The sequence below is a fragment of the Cephus cinctus genome, unplaced genomic scaffold (assembly GCF_000341935.2).
Source record: "Cephus cinctus unplaced genomic scaffold, Ccin1 Ccin1_scaffold0168, whole genome shotgun sequence".
Taxonomy (NCBI): Eukaryota; Metazoa; Arthropoda; class Insecta; order Hymenoptera; family Cephidae; genus Cephus; species Cephus cinctus.
Window position 1 is genome coordinate 1,740,262 of NW_014332892.1, and position 22,056 is coordinate 1,762,317.

At 49.6% G+C, this 22,056-nt stretch overlaps 1 protein-coding gene across 1 annotated transcript in view; it reads left to right on the plus strand.

The window, feature by feature from the left end:
• Window positions 1–1,680: 1,680 nt before the first annotated feature.
• Window positions 1,681–22,056, plus strand: part of LOC107264093 (AT-rich interactive domain-containing protein 1B) — a 36,721-nt gene continuing 16,345 nt past the window's right edge. Inside the window, exons 1-2 of the mRNA XM_015731986.2 lie at window positions 1,681–2,551; window positions 15,093–15,352. Coding sequence (XP_015587472.1) covers window positions 2,374–2,551; window positions 15,093–15,352 — 438 coding nt within the window. The 5' untranslated portion in view covers window positions 1,681–2,373. The remainder of the gene's footprint in view (window positions 2,552–15,092; window positions 15,353–22,056) is intronic.

Below are 22,056 nucleotides of genomic sequence, written 5' to 3' on the forward strand. Positions count from 1 at the left end.
CCATCCGCCCGCCACACTACCGAGACACAACAATGTCCGCTGAGAGGTTCTGCCTCCTGCAAAAATAGTGACACCTTGCTTTCTTTTCTTTTCCGACCCTGTAGATATATGTACCAGTGATCTCTCTCCTCCGTTATGTAGTAAACAGATCTCGAAAGGGTCTTATTTACTTCCTTTCGCGTCTATTGCGCCGTCTGCGATTGCTGCGCAACTTCAGGCTGTAGACTATAGAAATACGTGAACGATGATCGACGTAGCAAATAGAGTCCGTAGTTTCTGCTCGCTGGCATCGATTTGAAAATGTAAATTTGATTTTCGATAAAATTCTAGTCTCTCTTCTCGTTGCTGTTACTCTCTTTTGTATCCTGAGTATGTACCTGGATAACCATCTAGTGGGACAAGCCAGCACGGAGAGCATAAAGAAGGCGAGGAGGTATCAAGGCGTACGAGTGGTCGCCACTTGGAAATTTGAGTGTACTCCTTCTGTTCTGTTCTATATATCTTCCTCTCTCTCTCTCTCTCTCTCTCTCTCTTGGCCGCGAAACTCTCTTCCTCCGGAGTTCTTGTCCCGTCGGGACGCGGGGCAACTGGTTTTTACATGACACACAGGAGCGTTGTGCGAGCAACTCACGCTACATTGTACGCCGCCACAAAACGTAGTGAGCGAGAGCGCAGCCCCGTCCTGAGCGTCGAGGGAACAAAACGACCCGGGTACCCGCGACTATTTTGTAAGGGGGATCGTATTTTAAGAAGTTGTAGGAAGCATGAGTCCGCCGGCCAGATTAAGGCCATACGTCCTGCGCTCGAGAAGTAGACACACGCGCTTCCCTCTAGCTCTGACTATCGTATTCTGGCTGGCCAACTCGCTGGCGCCGCGCTTGCTCTACTAGTCTCTTCCTGTTGCCGCTTTTACTACTGGCTTTTGTTTTTCCTTGTGATCCTGGGTGCTTTTTCTGGGTGTTTTCTTATACATATATCGTTTCTGTTTTTAATATCGACTGTTCGTCCTGTGATACGTTCGATAACGTATTGGATCCGTGGATCGATACGCAGGCTTGACGGTGGTCGATATCTGAAGAACCATCAACCTTTCACGTTGCAGGAAGTCAGAAGGAGAATACCGGGAGGAGTAGTGGTCCTGAGGAAGGAGGAGAGCCTTGGAGGAGACGTATCACGGACACGGCGGACGAGGAAGAGAACGAGGAGGAGGAGAGGGACTGCTCGAGGAGGATGCAGAAGGAGGCGCGGGGCGCCCGACGTGTCCTGGAGCAAGGAGCGGGGAGTAGCGGGCCAAGAGGCCCACGATGATGGCGGAATATTCTCTACTCGGAGTAGCAAGCTTGGGAGTCCAGGCGGTCGCGAGACACCGGGATCCTCGCTACGGCCGATAGATGTAAACCAACGAATCCCCAGGGACTTTACTCGAACTTATTGCTACCGGGATTGGCACGGGATTCGTACTGGGGTACGAGGTCCATCTCGAGCGGACATCCGGTACTGAAGGAGACGAGTGAGAAGCGAGGAGCCACGGAAAGGCACGTCTATGCGCCAATAGACATAGAGAAAGTGAGAGAGAGAGAGAGAGAGAGAGAGAGAGAGAGAGAGAGACAAGACTTGGAAAAAATATTGAAGGACGCCCTTCCGAAGAGATTCAAATTGAAATCCGTGAGGGCACCTTGAGCTCCATCGCGAGGAACATCATCTCCAGAGGCAGCCTCCGGACACCTGGACTGGACGGCCTCCCGAGTTGTCGTGGGAAGCCCGGGGGTTGTGGGGGCCACCACGGGGGCGGGGGTGGGTCAACCCCTGCTTCTCATCATCACACTCCTGAGCCTCTCGCTGTCCACAGCTACGTTATCCCCGGAGGCTGTGCATCCTGCTACGGTACCCGGAGCACCAGGATCAGCCAGTTCCAAGCTGATTCCGGATCGTCGAGTTCTCTGGAGAAGAGGCGAGAGGCGTTCGTCGATCGAGGAGAACGGGGGCATCACCTGGCACCAGGACGCGCCGTCGTCGCTGCCCTTGCGCGAGACCGGCTTCCATAGGGCTCAAGGGTCCGGGTCGGCCCAGGACCCAGAGGATGATTTAAGGAAAACCCAAAGTGTTCACGCGGATCAGGATTTCGTCGGGAGACCCAGTGAGAGGAAGGGCGCAATTCTTGAGCCTGACAGTTTCGCCGGACTCCGGGACCCCGCCGCGGAGCTTGGCTACATCGAGGACGACGTGAACGCGGACGTAGGTAGTGCTGCGGGGGTATTGGAACCTGCAGGAAACGGGAGCGGGAGTTTGTTCGGTACGGTAGTGAACGAGAGGAGTGGTGAGGTCGTGAAAGCGTTGGGTGCTGGTGTCGAGGGGAGTACAGTTGCCGGGCCGATGTCATCGCGGTCGTATCCTGGAGAGCCGGGTGCTGGACGCGCGAGGACACACACGAGGGGTCCGAGCTTAGTCGATCGGGAAGAGGACGGTGGCGAGGTCAAGGTCTCTACTGAGGGTAAGGACGCTACCACGACGCAGTTGCCACCACCGACACAAGACACCTCTATGGAAGCACGTGAGTAGCCATCTTCGATCAGTCTACCCCAATCGAGCCCATCTACCATTTAACACATCTTCCTCAAATCAATCCCAGATACCTATATAACAATTCGCACATTGTAGATCCCCCTGAGGTTGCTCGTACCGGGACGTCACACTTCTGACTTCCAACTTCCGCTCCGCTGAACTGTACCCGACCTGCTCCTTCGTGAATCCAATATCCTTTGATCGTCAATTCATAAGGATGCCTCCTCACAGGATCGTGATAACTCCTAGCTCTCAATACTTGGACGCGAGTACACGCTCGCCTCGTAGCTCAACGTGCAAAGTTAGGTGAATAGTTTGTGAAGCTGATGACTACCAGGACGACCTGTCGCATCGTGCCACGTTAAATTCAGAATCCAGACCAGGTTCAGGACTGGGATTATAAGCGAGGAAGAAAAGAAGGTACCAGGGAAGATAGCGTACATCCGTCTTGACTGGTCGGAACGAGAAGAAGAATAAGGGCGAGGATGATCGTGCCCCCAGGACGACGCGGAGGGGGTCGGCGCGGGTCGGAGCCACGCCGAGAAACGTGCGCCTCGTGTTTTCGATTTACACTGGCACAGCCGCCGTACGGCTCGTGACTCTGCGTATGAATCAGTCGGCTATTTTTTTCGCGCACCCGTCTCTCCCCTCCAACCTATCTCTTCCTCTTCCTCCACTTGGAGGGAGCGACAACGGGGACTAGGAGCATCGTGTGTAATACTTCCATTCTAACCTAACCCCATTGGCACGTTTCTCCAATCTCGAGCGACTCGCTGTCTCATCTTCTCTTTCATCATCATCCTTGCTTCTTGTATTTCGAATTCTCCCGCCTCTCGCTCTCGGAGCCTCCTACCCTCGCGGGAACCCCCTATACATTCCACGACGACCTATTGTTTCCCCTGGATCGTCACGTGGCGTCGTGTCACGGTACCCGTTGCCAACGGGTGACTGCTGTCAGTACCAAGTACCGCGAGAGTTCAGTTCAAGTGGAATGACTAAATGGGACTGACTAATCATCCGAGCACGCAGAAACGTGGCCCTATTTTCGCTGTTCTTTAAAAGCAACTCTAGGAAATCGTTCGCGCTTACTATTAGCAGACTTAGCTAGTCCCGGGGTATAACGGTGCGATTAACATTTAATTTTGTAAAATCTTAATAATTTCAAAATTATTAAGATATTAGCCAGCAGTCGTTCTTACCAAGCGGTATGGCTATCGAGGACGTAGAATGTAGTCGGGGTGTGTCTGACGTATTTCTCATTTTAATTCTTCCCTTGGCGGCAGGAGGGTGGGAAGATTGAGAGGCGCGGGAGACGCGAGAGAGGAAGCCGTGGAGGAACCTATAGGGACGAACAAGGGGGAAAGGTCGAGAAAGCAGAAAAGTATGTAGTACGATTGGTAGGAATGGCAGAGGAGGATGGCTGGAACGTTGGCAGGTTGGCGAGAGGTAGAGAGAGAGAGAGAGAGAGATGAAAAAGGGTTAACGTCCTTTGGTTTACTCCTTGGCCGTTCTCCCTTCGGTTTCTCTCTGTCCTCGCTGTCTCTCTCCTTCTCGTACCATAACCTCTCCCCTCCATTCCGTCCGTCCGGGGCATTTATTATTCATCGCTCGGAAAATTTATATACATCTTGGCTCCGTCATACTTAACTTTCGATTTACTATTCCAGCGCCCTTCGCTTTTTGCCTACGATGCATGTCTGATGTATTCTATCCTCGCTTCTGACTTCAGGTACGAGGTTTATTCCGTACCCGCTTTCTTATGCTGGTTTTATTTTTCATTTTCATTTTTTAATAGCCAAGCGCGACACGCTTTCAGCCTCGGGTCGGTTTGCGCGTACCAGCATCCCTTGGTCCATGGACGCGCCGGAGCGCGAGGGCACGAAAGGTCCGCGGAAAAAATGGCGATTCGGATTTACTTGGAGAGCAGAGAAGTATCAAAGGGATAGGGACCGAGGGGGAAATGGCGAGAAGTGGGAGATTGCGAGAGGGATGCTTAAGGGTAGGAGGGTGTAGGTCAAGGAGAGAAAGAGGGCCCCTGTTATGGGGGAGAGAAAGGGCTCGGTTGCCATGGTAACTCTAGCACCGTGCCGAGCGCGTAGGGTGACTCAAGTTTTTTATGGGCTCGGATGAGGGCCGAGGGGCAGGGGACTCGAAAAATCGTTACACAGACCTAGATACCCACCTCGGGGCCCTATCGACCCCCTTTTTACACGAGGCTCCTCTTCGGCGACCCCCTTACGCAATGCCACCCCTCGGTTACCCGGATAGGAAATCCACGAAATTCCAACCCTTCGGCTTCCACACGCGATAAACCGGATGCCGGAATTAGGCCGAGGACTTGCGGAGGATTCGCTCGGTGGACTACCCTTAAAATTCATGGGTGACCCCTTGTCACCACGATTATAACTTTGACACACTAAGGAACCTGTTTCCGTAACATGTTTCTTTTTTCTTATACCAAACATCCTGCATTCTTCGTTCGGTTTTATTATTCCGGGGGTGAATTTTTTTTAGGTCTTTGCAACCCTGTCGGAGTTGGCGAGGTTGTCCACTACTTTTGTCAAACCTTCCCCCTCGCTCTCTGGCTCAGCACTAGGGTAAATACTACTTGTAGCCCTTCCTTAGCCACCCCCCATCCTGTCGTAGGCTCAAGGGGCCAGAAACAAGCTGCAAGTGGAGTTACGGCTGAGGAAGAGAGCAGGATTTGGAAACGCGTCGATGGCGAACTGAACTCATCAGGGGTTGGTCGGTGAAGGGGCAACAGCAGAAACGACAGGAGCAGTGACAGGGACGTGGACGGGGACAGGAAGTGGAGGGTGCTTGGGATCGGTCGCAGGGCAGATTGCACCAGCTGAGGGGTAGTCAGCGCCCTCCGGCAACGAGGGACGTCCATCCTCCGTTACCATAAAGTATTGACTGACTGTGGTGCAGAAGCACCTATGCAGTTCAGGAACGTAGGGCTCCGTATGGAAGTGCAACCGAGAACTCCATTTTCTATTTGCCCCTCGCCTTCCCCAAGAGCCATGGGAATAATGCCACTTCCGGTGCCGTAAAAATACCTTTCAACCTTTTAAATCCACCCCTAGCGGCGCGAGTCTTTCCCCTACATTCTTCAAGAATGGCTCGATGATTCCGACCACCAAGCTCCTGTCTTTCTTTACTCGTTATACCGGTGCACCCCCCGCCCCTACACTCCGACCGCCCCTGGACCCCCTACCGGATGCTCGATACGGGATTTACCAGTGTAAAAAGAATCTGTGTCAACGACAAAGACGCAACGATATTCCGATGAGGTGGCACCCTTAGCCAAGGGAGATCATTCCAGACCATTTAATTCATCGTCGCGTACACAGCTACAGCCTATATCCGATTTCGCTTTTGTAAAGCCACCCTTAGTCTGCGGCGCCATCTACCTTAGTCCCAATGATTCGCCAGGAGGGCGGACCGGACTGACGGAGATTGGCAGATATAGTCAGTCTCGGAGCTGGGGTCAGTCCTTTGGAGAAGTGACTTGGGGGTTGAAAGAGAGCAAAAGAAAAGATAAGGGTTGGGCATCGGAGTAGGTAAAAAAAGGGACAGACGGCAGTATGTGTATATAGGTAGGCAGAAGGGGTAGGTAAAATGGTGCCAAGTGCAGAGAACTGGAGCATCGACCAGCCGTTACTACCCTCACGCTGCCACCCCTTGTCACTCCTCATTTCCCGGTTCGCTCGATACTCGTGCCATTTCCCCCAAATCCAACAAATCTACTCCCTAGGCTGAATTCTACCCGTAACCCTAATGGAAGGCCACCCAGACTAACCAAGTCAAAAAGACTCTTTCGTTATAGTTTACTTGTAGAAAATTAACAGTCACTCCCCGTTAACGTCTGTCTGCCGTCAGCCGACGTAACTTATTCGAAGTAACCTTTGAACTGAAAATTCTACATGCCGTCTGCTCTTCGTAGGAGTTCCTCGAAATATGCCCGGAGTCGTAGGAAAACGCGTAACGGAACGATCGAGTCGGTACGGCTGGCAGAAAGAGCGAGAGAGAGAGAGAGAGAGAGAGAGAGAGAGAGAGAGAGAGAGACCTTTGCGTCATCGAGTCGTAAAGAACGAATGCAGCCTGCTCGCTCGGCAGACTAAACAAAAATAAACCCTGCCGTGCCTCTTGCCTTCCCTTCCTCCTTCCTATTACTCCTGTTCTCCTCGTATCCTCACGGCTCACGAATCCCTTAGCCAACCCGCCGGCAATGACATAAGTATATTTTCAGTGCTAAGAAATACGGGATCGCCAAATTACGAGGAGGTTAACCGACACGATTATGCTTTACGTGCTCTATAGCTATTCGCTGACTTTACGTACCTCTAAGCTTCCTGTGCCCGGTGACTCTCTTGCATTTTGTGCTTCGTGACTTTGACAACTTTTCTTTGGCATTCCAGTGAATTTACAGGTTTCTTAATACCCACAGGGACAGACTCTGCTCTCTGCTTTGTGTCAGCATGCTACAGTTTACTTATTATACCTATATATACATATTGTTGAATGTCTAGTCTACGTCTAGCCGAGATCCTTGAATGAACGTCTATTTTTAAATAGTGCACGGATAAACAAGAGGCGCTTTACCAAGATGGAATTCGAGTTGGCTGGCCGAGTCGTTAACGACATTGAATTCGTATCTTGGATATCCGTAAAAATTTATATATTTTCCCTCGTTTCCGTGCAGACTCAATGATCCGTCATTGAAAAAAACAAATGGCAGCTTTAACGAAGTGTCACAATAAATTTCACGAATTTCGATAACGAAAAATTCGTATAAATTTATGAAAAAAAAAAAAAAAAAAAAAAAAAAAAAAAAAAAAAAAAAAAAATCCAATTCGCGCAAGCGAATACGCCTTACCGAAAAGCTCGGGATGACAATTACCTTTACATTTTTCCAACCTGTCAACGTGGCCAGTTTAAGCTCGTTTACCTCGTTCCCGATATTTCTCGAGCCGTTAGACTTAACGAGACTTGAAATAAAAAAGAGTCTAAAATCAGTCCATACCTTACAGTCTCGAATAACCGGCAGGAAATTAAATGGCTGAAAACCGCCTTTACCACGACGTATGCCGAGTCTTTACGATCTCGAGGCCATTTTACAAATCGCCATTATCCTAGGCAGCCTCGGTTTACCTATCGCCGCAGCGTGCACTGTTAATTATTAATGCGCGCGACTGTCTATCTCTGTGTTAGCTGCACGTCCAACACCCGGACTCTCGTTTGGTCTGGTATCGCAGTGCGCGCCATCTTTGTTCCCGCAAGAAAATATCCTCGATCGCTAATGAAGCCAGTCGATAGATCCCGCAGAAACGATAATTCTCAAAGACACTGATTACTTCCCTTCGAGAGTCAAGCAGCTTCAGGATCTCTAGCCTCAACGACAATATTTTATGTAGACGCAGCGTTCGCTAGCCACAAGCATATAGTAGACCTTGAGCCACTATTACTGGGCTGTTTATCTCGTGATGTAATCGCACACCCAACCTAACCCGACGTAGCGCACAGAGTGCAGCTAGAGACTGCAACGTAATAAATAATAACCTCGCTGGCCGCGCTCGTGAAATTACACAAGAATTTTAAAATTTTCTAAACATTGGCGTACCATCGACCAGCCAGTCAATAATTACCGTTAATTTTCCGAGTGGGAAGAAAATTTTTTTTACCAAAAAAAAAAAACAGAACCACTCGACAAACTCAATACACGTGCTTTCGTTATCCTCGCTCAATACACGTCTGACCCATTTTCAACGATAAGGCCCACCCTGGCACAGTATAATTCTCGTTATTGAGAATCTTGACATGCTCACGTTTCCCGAGACTCTCACCAGGTACACGGTTAACCAGCGAAACGGGCCCATATTACGAGCAATGTTTTGGGCCCGTTCACCATTCATGAATACATCGTTATTTATGAAGCATTTAGAATTGAATGCCTCGCGGGCGCGAATCCAGGGCCGGACTCTGCCTGGTGCCCCGCGCACCGTAGCATACGTGCGTCTTGAACCTTACCGACAGAGACAGTCTCAGGGAGTGGTGAGTAGCAGAGAGAGAGGGCGAAAAGGGTGGCGGAGCAGGGGGAGAGTCGTGCCGAACGTAATGTAATGCAATTGGCCTTGCGAGGTGAACGCACTCGCAATTCGACGTTTATTGTTCGGATAATGCTACGAGGAGACTATAGGACCCAGGACCTGTATAGCTGCGTCTGGTGTCGAATGACGTTTGCTTATTGTACAGGTGGGGAAGTCGCTGATATCGATTGGAAAGGTCGAGCAAACCGGAGGCCCGGCACTGGGTAGCGTCGGAGGTAAATTCGTTCGAGCGTAAATCATACCAAGAGGCTGGGCCTCATAGGATGGGTCAGTACTGAGCCCGCATTGGAATCTTATCCGAAGTGTGTTTATTGCTCGTCCGCCCTGGCAGGTTCGTTGCCCTGAGCATTGTTGTCGTTCTCTGAACCACGCGCCGGCATATTCGTGTTGTCCACTGACCGAAAGGTTATTAGAAGTCAATGACACACTTTAAACCTTCCTCGGTAACGGCCACGGGCACGATGATACGTACGCCCGCCGTTTTCGGCGGTTGAGGCCGACCTGTATTTGCATCGCAAGGCCTGTAATCGCATGCGCGTCCGGCGCACCGATCAGAGCCAGGTCAACGTGACTGTCGATCGTCGCCGCTCGAGGAGCTGCTCTAGCACGAAAAATCATTCGACTACTTCGATTTAAGCGTATCGATTACCCGATCGTGCACCGCGCCTTCTGCCAGTTGGCCATGCCAATGGTTATGACGATTAGATACGGGCCCAGTGACGTATCAAGCGTTCGAATACGCCCGGTAGACGGGCTCCCCTGTGATTTGGACGGCGACGTCTGGTCGCCGTGGCAGCAGCTGAGCCCGAGAAAGAGACACGTAGCTCTTCATCGAGGCTTCCCCGACGGCTCCTGCTCGAATTAATATGATAATACCCAGAGCGCTCAGCCTTCGCCAGTATGGGCGCCTGTGCGTTCCGTCGTATTCCCGGCGTCCCTCGGTGACTTAATGTTGTTTGCTAACGCGTAGAACGTCGTACAGCGATACATCCGTAACGCGAATCGGGCGTAGCGATGTTAAATATTTTCATACTGACTGCTCGTCAGCTGTTAACCAGTCCTAAGGTCCGTCGCGCTATCTAACTGTGCTGCGCGTTATCGCTCTTTGTTCCTAACGCGTCGCGCGTCACTGCGTCCATAGTTGAGTCTCTCCGCTACTCGTATCGCTCGAATGCGAATTAAATGGAGGCTCGATAAATACAATGGGCGGCCTTAAGGATACCTACAATGCGTGCCTGTACGAGCGACGGTGTACAGTGTGGATGATGACAGAAGACCTTACGTTGCGCAATATTCTGAGACCCGGATAGCCCATGTAATAGGTGTCTGGTGGGCGCTATTCTGTCTCTCTCTCTCTCTCTCTTTCGCCGACTAGGGTCGACTTGCAGATGCGCGCAGAGGGCACGGTTTCGTTTCTAATGAGAGGCCGGTGCCTGCGTCAGAGAGAGAGAGAGCGAGTCAAGTGGCAGAGAGGTCCCCAAAGCGAAAGACTAGACACTTGACAGACTCGGTCTTTGCACAATAGTAGGAAGCGCTAAAAATAATCGGGCTGTGCGACGTTCTGGCCTTGGCCAGCGAACTGCCACGCCAACCTGATGGTACCCCTATGCTATTGTAACCGGCACAAGCCGACTCCCCTCTCTGTTCCGCGCACGTTTCAAAATTCTACTCTCCCTTCCTCCTCGCACTCGTATCCATCACGGTGCATCCATCCCTTACTCACTCTCGCAAGGACGAATTATTCGACTACACTGTAGCGCGATCCCACGCGTCCTTCTATATACCATATTATACACAGGTGAAATCCGCTAGGTTATTTCTGGCATATGAATTTTATTTCATCCTTTTTATATTCGACAAAGCTCCTCGCTAACTTCACTTCTTTTTCACTCTTACGTGTTACTCGTCGATGAATCCGAGGGCTGATTGGAGAAGGAGCGAGCCGGTCAAGGAGCCTCGACGCTTTGGATAAAAGAGTTTGAGGCCGTCGTGACGGCCTGCGACGTCTCGGTTTACGTCTTCGTATCTACCCTCCCCCCTCCTGCCGCTTTTCCCTCCTTCCCTCTCACCGGGAGTTGGCTCGGACAATCATTCACTTCTCTCTCTCTCTCTCTCACTCATTTCTTAAAGACGGTGAAAGCCATCTACGTGCCTCCCGACTAACCTCATTTGCATACGAAGGACGATTTTTTGTCCTCTAGCGCAATCCACTAGGTAGACTTTGGCTGGACGATACTCACAATGCAGTTAAGTCGTCGCGGACAAAGGACTGCCGGCCGTTCGTAACTCGCGCGGATTGGACATACGCGTTACGCAATACTACGAATCCACGTGACGTTCTTCGGTGACGAAGAATTCTGCGGCAAAAAGTTCATTTGATTATTAACGGACGCGCGTGGCAGCTGCCTGAGAGGGATCAAGGATCCATTTGGTTATGAAATTGTATGATTTACGTGTATGCTTTCTTTTTGCTTCTCTATCTCTCTCCATTCTCCACCGTCAACGCATCATCCTTCTCGGTATCGAACAAGACAAATTCCATCCTCCCGTTATTATTAGCCGAATGTTTATTTCTCGCTCCGCAACGCTCGTCCGCTTATGCAATTTCTTTGAGCAGGCAAGTTTTTTCCAAAAGCCTCACCGTACCAACCCGCGCCAAGCCTGACTCAGTACAGTCGCATGCTAGACATAATAAGCATAGCAGCAGTGTAATGGCGTTACACTGCCACGCTGCCACGCTGCCGTTCCCATCTAGGTCACAGGACAAAGAGCACGCTGTACTGCGTGGCTAGAAGCAGCTAGACCGGACTCTACGATACGGTACACGTATACCGGAGGCGCAAGAGACACGGGATGTCGTAGGAGCTGAATTCGAGGTTAGGATCCTTGTGTTACGGCATAGAAACAGCAGAGGCGCAAGATCAGGCTAAACCGAATCGAGCGAGTCGTCTTTGTTGTCGCAGAGCCAACGTGATTATCAGCTGTGTTTGTTCTTTTCATTTTTCCCCACTCTAATTAGATATTTTCAATATCACTCGACACACGCGATACTCTCGACGCGTTTCCCCGTTGTCTCTATCTCTCTCGGTGGTACATCGGAAAAGTGGAAAAACTTATTCGGAACATCGACGGGGGAGGCTTTCCACGCCAATGTACAGTTAGACACGTGTTCGACCCGAGCAAAGCCGACGTCTCTCAGGCTCGCAAGGGCCGAGTAGGGATGCTGGATACTGAACGCTGGATGGCCCTGGACCCGTCTACCGAGACGGTAGGGGGCGGAGGGAGGGAGTTTGACGGCAAAATACAAACCGGATTTCAGTTTAGATTTTCATTGGAACGACACGGCAGCACTTATGCCAGCCGATAAAAGGAACCTTGGTGATTTCAAATTAGCTGATAACCACCAGACGCCATTGCTACGTGACACTGCGTCGCTGCGCGATTACGTGATTACGTGCTATCTAACCTTTTACATACTTCTTCCACCTAACCCCTCTACGAGTTCTGCTACTTCTGCGCGTTCGCGTTTAATAATACGGAGGAACGGCTTGACGTTTTTCTTCTTTTTTTTTCTTCTTTTTTTTTTCTTCTTTTTTTTTTCTTCTTTTTTTTTATGGAAAACATTGCCACGAGTACACGTTCCAAAAAAGGCGTCTATTTTAGTTTCTTATCGCTTCGCAAAGACTCTTTCGCGTGCCGCCTATAGTTTCTTATGGCGATGTCTGCTTTTTTGTCGGTGGTATGTTTTTTTTTTCATTTTTATTATTTTTTTTTTTTTTTTTTTTTTTTTTACGTTGGCAAAACCCGTAGTAGGTACGTAATAAATTCCGCGAATACTCCGCCAATTCGATATTGCGATGAAAGGCAAAATAGATTTCCAGAAATTTTCGAGGGGGGGTTAGAGAGCGATGAAAAAAATTTGTTTTTCTCGATTTCGATTCCCATTTGGCATTTCTCACTGTGGAGATTTCGGAATACACTTCGCGTGGGTCACTGCCGTACCAATGCACGCGCTTCCACACGTGAATCTGATACGCGTGGATGACTCTGTGCGTATATTCTGCACTGGCTACGTCACGCGCCCGGTTGTGGCCAATAACGCTCAACGAGCTATCTATTATGAGTAGTTTACGTAATTGGAGGGTGCAGGGGTGTGACGTGGACCTGCATGCGTTATCGCGCGGTATCTTCAATGTAAGCGAACCACCTGAGAGCTTCGATGCTCGAGTCCGTAGAGGCACAAGAATCTCGGCAGACTTTTATTCGAACGTTAAAGAGAAAGATCGTTCTTATCTTAATTCATCGATTACCCCTAATTTATAGTCCAACGTCACCCGCGACTCAATCGCGACGGCGATAGTTCGGCTAGTCAACAAATCGAGCGATCGATTGACACGTAGCAAGTATGTCGCGCATATGAACGCCGAAGTGGAAAGGAGCGCCGTAAGGCAATTTTGACTAAGAAAGTAAACGAAGGGACGAATCCAGGTAGACGAGACAAAATTTCAAGAGAACAGTCACGTTGATATTTCGTCATTGAGAATTTACTGCATTAAAATCCTCCACGATATTCGTTAAAAGAAAAAGTCACGTGTGGTCCTCGCGCGACGAGTGACCATCCCTTTACGAAAGGTTTCACCCGACCGACCACCTTCTAGGTACCATTAGGTCTGCCACTGTTAAAAAAAGAAATCCCTATACCATCCCCGATGTCCTTGGATACTTTTATCCTCGATATACCTTATGACGGTACCCGGGCGGATCCTGTTTCTTTACCTGAACGCGAGTCCCGCCTTATTCTTTGAATTCACTTGAAATTCATATACCATCCCTTTTTTTTCGTATTATCAGAAAACGGTACCTTTCCGAAAAAAAATTCGATCAAACCCCCACCCCCTCGACACGTTCACCCCCTCCGAAGAAATGGATCCCCACCTTACTATTTTACGTTTGTCATTCTACCGAAAGTAATTTTTTTTTTTTTTTTCCAAATTCACCTAACTCGTCACACTGGCCGACAAGCACTGGCCTCCGTACGAGTACTGTACGAGTTTACGCAACTAGGTAAAACAAGCAGGCAGCGGGCTTAAGTGCAAGCGTATGTAAGGGAGTCGGTTGCAGCAGCAGAGGGGGCCTGGGGTTTGGGGCCCGTCGCGTGTTTTTGCCCCCCGTCTGGCCCCCACCGTGGCTCATCGTTTTTTGTCTGGTGCACTGCATGCGCTGCACTGCCGCCATAGCCCCTTGGTCGCCCTGTGCGCGAGCGTGCACGTGCACACGGATACGTCACACGCACGTGGACACTGCACTGGCTTAGTCCTCTAACACGTTAACCCGGGGCATCCAACTCCGTACACGTCGCTCTTCGTAGCTCCTACTTTCCCCCTCGCCCCCCCCCTCGCCCGCTTCTCTCTCACAACCCGAAGAAGTCCATCGGTGCACCGGGTACCTACTCCCAGCACCTGCCAATCTGGATGGCTCCGACCGGACGATGCCATCCTCGTACTCCGACGTTGAAACGAAAAGACAGTCCTTGAGTCATCCTCGTAGACTGCTCTGTTGACTGTGTGGTAATCATTGGCTTTACGTCACTACCGACGGCACTGCGGATCGTCGGAGCAAAAACATCATCAATAATGATAATCTTTGTTGGCGCTCGGTATATACTCGAAATGTTCGACGGGATCAAGGTATAACAGCATACGAGACACGTGCGCGCGTCAACCCGAGGAAGAATGGAAAATTTGTTGATGATGTCAAGGAACCTTCGAGAGACATCCGGTAGACGAGGTAATGTTATTAGCAGACGTTCTAAATGTCGCGTCAAATATTTACGTGAAAAGTATTTGGCCCGCTGCGCGTCGCACCGATCGAACTGGCTTAGGTAGGTAAGACGCTGGAGAGCGAGGGAAAATGGGCGAGGATGGGAAAAGGGGCCGAGGGTGCGCGGACGGGACTGAGTACGATCGTTGAACGCATCGGATTTTGTCCTGGCTTAATGATCGTGTACGGAGAACGTGGGAGCTGCGGGAAGTTTATGAAAAATTTAGCGCCTATCCTACCGGACTGTTATTTAGCATTTCACATGGCTATTTCAATAGATCCAAGCTTCTGCTATTGCCATTTATATTTAACGGGGATTCACCATTGACCCTGTTATCGCGTACAGCTCATAGCACAGAGTTCCTCTTGGAATGAGTCTTGCGTTACGAGTCAGACCGTGACGTGAGCTTTGATAAGATACTGGTTTTTCTTTTATCGCATTCTTTTTTTTTTTTTGAGATTTCTTCATGTCCTTGTCACGTGTAAGGGAGATTGCCGTTTGGTTGCGAATGATGAAAATTTCATGGGAATTCCATTTTTTTTTTTTTTTTTTTTTTTTTTTTTTTTTTTTTTTTTTTTTTTTTTGGTGACTGTTGACAGTGAGCGCAAGTGGGTACATAGTGTCAGTGGTGCTCGTCCTGGCCGTCGGAGCGCTGGTGGGCGTTCTGGCCACGGTCTCGCATCATCTTCATCATCGTCGGTTACCCCACGGCCCCACCGCCGCCTCCTCCTCGATTTTACATCATCACCACCACCACCATCATCATCATCATCATCGTCATCACAATCGGGAGGAACCCCCACCTTCGCACCAGCATCATCTCCTTCTGCAAAATCACCAGCGTCATCCTTCCACGCCGGTGAGTTCTCGTTTTCTGATTTAATTGGCTGATAAATTAGTTTTTATTAGTAAATTACTTTCTCTTGGATCTTACCACCAGGACCGGGTCATTCGTATGGTTTACGTGAATCTTAAAAAAAAATTCACCGTGGTTATATTTCTTTGTATTAAATACTCATAACGAGCGATTACTGTACGACCTTCTCCGGAGTTACGTAATGTCGTAACGGAAACGTGTATTATGGGGGAGAGGGCCAGAGGAGGGGGGAGGACGACTATCAAGGGGGAAGTGAAAAAACGAAATATCTAATCTCGCACGGCCGTTCAGCAGAGTCTGTCTAACCTATATTTTTGTTCAACCGGAAGTTTAACGGTACCACGCCCTTTCCGCTGTCTGTATGAAAATACCCGAAAAATTCCCAATTATTTTTTCTTATTCGAGTCATCGGACCGTGGGCTTCGATCATTATCGTTCTATCCGATAAGTTCGATGTCGATCGAATGCATCGAGAGAAATATAATGAAGGGAAAGGGAAAAAAAAAAATTTCGAAAATTTTCAAAATTTAATTTTTCTTAACCCATCGACCCCCCATTTATACTCCGCCAGATCGACGACTGCTGCGCCATCATTTCCTACGCGTAAACTCGTGACTTTGGATTAATAATTGGCAGTCATCGCTCGCGTACATTAACTCGCACATAAATAAGTATAGGCAGCTCGCATTGCCGCCGGTAATCCTGAACCTTTGCTCTTCCACGTGTCATTGTCGTCGATACGTTATACGATAGTATCCAGAGTAAAGACGTGCTTCCGTCGCCGTCCGTACTCACTGGTTGCGTTGGATTTTCATAAGGACGGCCTAGGACTTGCCAATGTTTTTTTTTTTTATTGCCTCAACGTCCTATTGTAATATTCATAATTCCGCGTAAGAGTCACCAGCCGCAGATGCTAGATGTTGACCAACGTTGTATCACGCTAAGCGCAAAGAGAAGCAATGACCTGATTTGAAATTTATTACCTTTGGGCGGTATCCAACTACGGCGCATTGGCGCGGCTGCCAAATCCTCCAATGAGTATATCGTGGCCAAGACATACCCGAGAAGCAGCGATGCCACCCCAGCGCTATCGCCTGCTCTATGAATACAGCTGCTATCGCACCGTTGCTGCCTCTGTGCAATGAGCAGCTAACTTCACTGCATTATCAACTAGGCTTCTAGAAAAGTCTTCGCCTTTGTGTACGGTAATAAAAAGAAAATCAATTATACACAAGTAGCGTAAGTAGGCTGAGCACTCACCCTGGGTAATAAGAGGCAAGGGAGGGTAAGTTGGTATTAACACAGTGTCACAAGCCCTGTACAGTTTTACATTCTAAAGTTGTTTTTTCACTCGGTATCGAAATACATTTTTTCGAACACGTGCAGAGACCCCCCTTTTTCTCCCTTGGAATTCTCCATTGTACCATACCTTACTTCAACACGAAATTTTCGTACGATGTTGGCTGTCGTACGATTCTCAGGCGTCCTTTAGGAATCCTTGGTAAATCTTTAAGGCGAGACGCCAATGCGGTGCGCACGTGGTGCTGGGTGTAGACGATGACGTCACCGCCGGCGTATACCTAACTCACTGTGGATGTAGGTAAGACGCGTGGTGACCGAGGGCGGCGCTGGGGAGTCTTTAGGGCCCAGGGGGAGCGTCTTGCGTAGATAAGGAAGAAATTTGTAAACAAGCTGGTCGTCCCGAGGCGCGTGTGGCCATTTATTTAAGGATTGTCGTGAAATTGAGGTTATGCTTGGAACCGAGCGAATAAGGTCATCCGGTGAGTCAGCGAGTAATTGATAACGACGGAATTTTTACTGTCGTCAGCGACCGATTTACAGGCGATTTTCACGATCGTTCGGAAAATCGCCTAATTGGAATTCTCGTAAAAGAAAATCGTCTCGGATACGCACGATACAGTTTGTAGTTTGGTCGCTGCTGTTGGTTCTACCGTTGCCCGCCAGAGGGTGAAACAGAACGAGCGACAGAGTCACCCTTCTATTATAGGTCTCGAGTGGTTCGATTTAAATAAAATCACCCTCGGGCTCGCTCCTCGTGCGCTTCTAAACTCACCCCCTTTAAGGAGGGGGGGAAGGACTCTCGTTTCTGCCGTTCCGACACAACGGAACGACAGTGAACGAAGGGGGGGGGGGTGCGTAACAGCCTACCGGGGATATAAGGCCGAAATAGCGGGCGAAAGGCGCTGTCTGGGTCGTCCTTAAAGTGGATACGTCGGACGGGCACTCTTGAAAAAGGGGTTGCTCGGCGCTTTTACTTTTACTACCCTAAACGGCTATGCTTGTCAGTCTCGAAGGCTTCGATCTATCTCCTGGGGGATACTTCCGTTTCTTTACTACCCCCCTACCCCCCCCTCCCCGCCTCTCTCCACCGACTTCCTCAGCGACCACGTCAATTATAAGCCGTCCGGGTATTAAAAAAATATTTGGTTCCCTTGAGGTTAAAAAATTTTCATGACAAAAAAATTTTACAATTTTTGAATTTACAATAGCCCCGTACACCGTGTATCCCCTACGCGGGACTGCTGTCCAAAATTGGAATCAGTGTAGTTTTGATCCCTTCGTATTTCTACGGCACGAATACGCGTATTCCTCGTCTACCTACGATTCGATAGGGGAGTATAGTTCTGAATTGTTGTAGGGGCCAGATAAAATATAGAAACGCGCGATGGGTAAATTACTACGGGAACTTTACGAGCCCGTGGGATTACGTGCTGCGGTGTAGGTACTTGAAGGGAAACATACTGCGAGGGTTGAAGGGGCGAAGGAGCCGAGGGGGTCGATTACCGTGGTATAGAGCTGCTGAAGGGGTATAGGGGATGAAAGAGTGGTACCGCGTGGGAAAGCCGTAGGCGGGGTTAGCGGAAAGGGGGGGGAGGGTGTGAAGGGAACGAAGGGGAGGGTGGATATCGACTTACCAGTTTCCCTTTCGGGTTTCTCGCCCACGCGCCAGACTGACCCTGACCCCCGGCGACCCTGTCATCCCCCTCCCCACGCACGAGGAATCCACCCTATTTAAACCACTCGCCATTCGAATCTTCCTATCTGTTCGACTACTCGAGCTCCCCCCCACCCCACCCATCACCATAAGTCATCTAATCATCCCGGGTTGGATCCAATTTTTCTTTCGCCGCAACGACGACCCCTTTCGTCGGGGGACGAAATTACTCCTTTGTATACAGAACGTTAGAAAGTACCTTGAATACAGAACGAAAAGCGTTGATCCTCGTTTGAAGCAAAATTCAAGCCCTGATATGAGGCAGGACCTCTTTTTCGTGTTTAGCCCAACCTAACCTTAAATTTACTTTGATATCACGTTAGTCGGGGCGTCGCGTGACCCACTTAAGGGTAAGTTGTCAATTTCACCCATGACGAATTTTTTTGGCTCTAGGAAGAATTGTTTCACGTACCTCTGCACCCTCGGTACGAGTCTCGTGCAAAAGGTACATAACCATGACTAAGGGATGCTGTGCGCGCGGGTTGAAAATAATAGGCGGACTAAAAAAAAAATATTGCCCCTTGCGGAACTGCCGGGACACCCCATACAGGAAGGGGTCGGGGTGGTGGTGGTGAGAATCCATGTGGCCCAGATACGCGACCGAGGGGTCACGTGCGGATTGCGGGCGCTGCCTACGGCTCGTCCTATACCCTCCTTTCTCGACAACCCTCGACCTCGCCGTGACGTAACGCATTGGCGTGTTTCCACCAGACAGGCCTCCCTCCCTCCCTCCCTCCCTCCCTTCGCCAGGTAGACATACCTAGACACTCATGTATTCCCAACGCGAACGAATACAGTTTTGAATTTTTGTATCACTCGCAAAATAGTACGTACTACATACTTACCCCTGTTACATTGTGCTCACGTGCATGGATATACTCCGGTTACGTAATATCACGGTCCGCGCAGCTTCCGCGTTTCCCTCTTCGATTCGTCGCGTAAAAAATTTTTTGTTAAATTCCTTAAGATTTTTTACCAAGTCTTTAACGGCTGTTGACTCAGTATTATTACAGTTCACAGAGACACGAGCCCGATTTTACTCGGCGGAGCAACAAATCTCTGCCGGAACTCGGCCAGACGCTTTTGCCGTTCGTGACGTCACGTCCGCCTGCTCGCGGCTTTACGGTTACGATAAATTATTAATACCGAGCGTTACGCTTCTCGACCCAATCACTGACTTTCCTCGAATCCGATACTCGTTTCGGATCGCAGAGTGGACCAATCCGAGATCTCAGACGTAACTTTCCTCGTGATTCGTCCTTAGAATTTAAATGAGAATCTGATTTTTGTTTTGTTTTTCTTATGTCACCCAATATCGTATATCATGACGTTTCGCGGTGTTCTGTTTTACCGACAGGACGTACCGATCGCCGTTGTTAAGTCTCCGATAAAAATACGTAACTGGACGTTAGCGTCGTTGAGTCATATTTAAAGTCAACGATAGACACGAGGTTCGGCTCTGGTATCCCGGGTCGACGTGGTCATTTAGAATTTTACGAGCGTAGAAACGGTGAAAGCCAGACGAACGTCGCAATATCCTCGTTCGCAAGAGTTTCGAGGATCCTCCAGAACGCCTCTCTGGGTCTTGGCCTTTGACGTTGGCACCGTACGATCTTGGTGCACGTGCACTGGATTTTTAGCCGAGTATATCCTGTCGCGAAGCGTCTTCCTCCGCGATTCGAGTAAGGCAGCGGGAGACGAGCGGTGGGGGATTCCGGGTAATCAGCGCCACGTGATCAATTGGATTGCGCCGACTACTATACAGGCTCCTACCAAAGCATTAAATTATAGAAATATACGTAAGCCGCCGCTCGTTGAGTACCAATGAAAACGGTCTTGAGGCTTTGACCTCGACCTAGTACCCATAGAAGGCCTCACGACACGAAAGCCCCATCATCAGGTAGCCTCGACCTCAGTGCTGAGGTTCTGTGTCGCTGCCCCGGAGCATTCGGTAAACAGGATCGTTAGCTGACCAGTGGTGCGTCCGTGGAAGTTTTCTTGAGGACTCGCCTTTACAATCACGCAAGGACGTCGTGACGTCCTCGTTACCATCCTCTAGATCAATTCTATACGACTTCGCGTTGTCATTCGTTATTTTAAAAAAGCGACCCGATCAGTTTACTCGCTCGAGTTACTCGGCAGAGCAAGTCGAGTCTGTCGTATCAATAATTATGGCTACGGATTATCGTGTTTCACGATCCGGATGATTCTCAAATCTAATTAAATTCGCGCGATGCGTCTGCCTCGTGGCGCGCCGATAACGACGATAAAAGAGGTCGTCCGTGTCTCCGTGGGGAAGGTTACGCAATTCGAGAAGACATTGATATCACGTACCCTGGGATTAATACTCGGTCACGGTTCTTTTTTTCTACCCCCAGGACAGCCATCGCCCCTGCAACCTCAGCTAAAAAAAAAAACAATCCCAAAAATGCTTTTCTCCATTTTCATGAAAATAAAGGTCAAACCGTCCGGATAGGTTGTACCGTGTAAAAGAGACGGAGAGCCGTCGAACGGGAGGAAGCGAGACAACACCAATGGGGATTCGCGACAGGCTCGTGGGTACATGTGTACATACGTCTGGCCTAGATTGTCATAGGACGGCAGCCGAAGAGAGCCGGAGCGACTGGTTTGCTCGACTCGGCCATTTTTTTATTTACACGTTATCAGCCCGTACGCCGTCTACACAGTTGGATACACAAGCACGATTTAGACACGTGACTTCAAAGATACATGGAAACTCGCTTAAAGGCTTTAGTAGCAATCATCCTTGGGTAGACCGCGGTCGGCCTTTTTTTCTCCCTCGCGATCTCCTCTCTTCTCGTTTAAAGACCGTGGCTGCGAGAGAGACGGAGCTAGGGAAAAAACGGCCGATGACGTCACGGCAAACGTATACGGAACTCCGTCGCCGCGCTACATAACGCCTGGGCTCCCCGTCCGCGTAGTCTACGTCGACCTTGTTCGCGGCGCCCATCAAACCCGACCAGCGTCTCGCAATCGTCCTGCTGTCGCGAAGCCGAAGATCGGCCGACGTGAAAGTCGCGTAACGAATGCGCTCTTATGCATCGCTTATCTCCTTCCTTTTCATGGATCTGTACGCGATAGCTACGTGCATCGTCACACTGCAGGCCGATCGCACCGGTATACGTGCGAATAGCCAGGACCCTGGGCCTAGTACACTTTGCATAGACCCCGCGCTCGCTTATTTCCCCGAGTCTGAATTATCGGCGATCTCCACATTTTTATTCCCCCCACTTCATTTAAAAAATCCACGTCACTCCAGACAATCCTCCCTCCGTATCACGCCCACTCGACACACAAGTCATTGTCATCGTCATTGCTATCGCGCCTCCTGCTGGCTTATCGTGTTCAAAAAAAAAAAAAAAAAAACGTGCAGATCGGCTAAATTTTTTAGCGAGAAAATTTTTTTCGCTTCCCGCCCCGATCGAGAGAAAAAAAATTAAATCCTTTCAGTCACCCTGACTACACATGAGATTTCATCGAAAACGAAGCGCATCAGACTTGACTCGGTGCACTTAATGAGTCAAGCGATGACTATTTGCCGCGAGTGCCAGACAGTAGCCAGACGTCTCTTAGCATTTTGTACTCCCCGCGCCCCCTGGCCATCCTCGCGTCCCCTTTGCTTCTTTACCTCGTTGCCACCCCCTCCCGC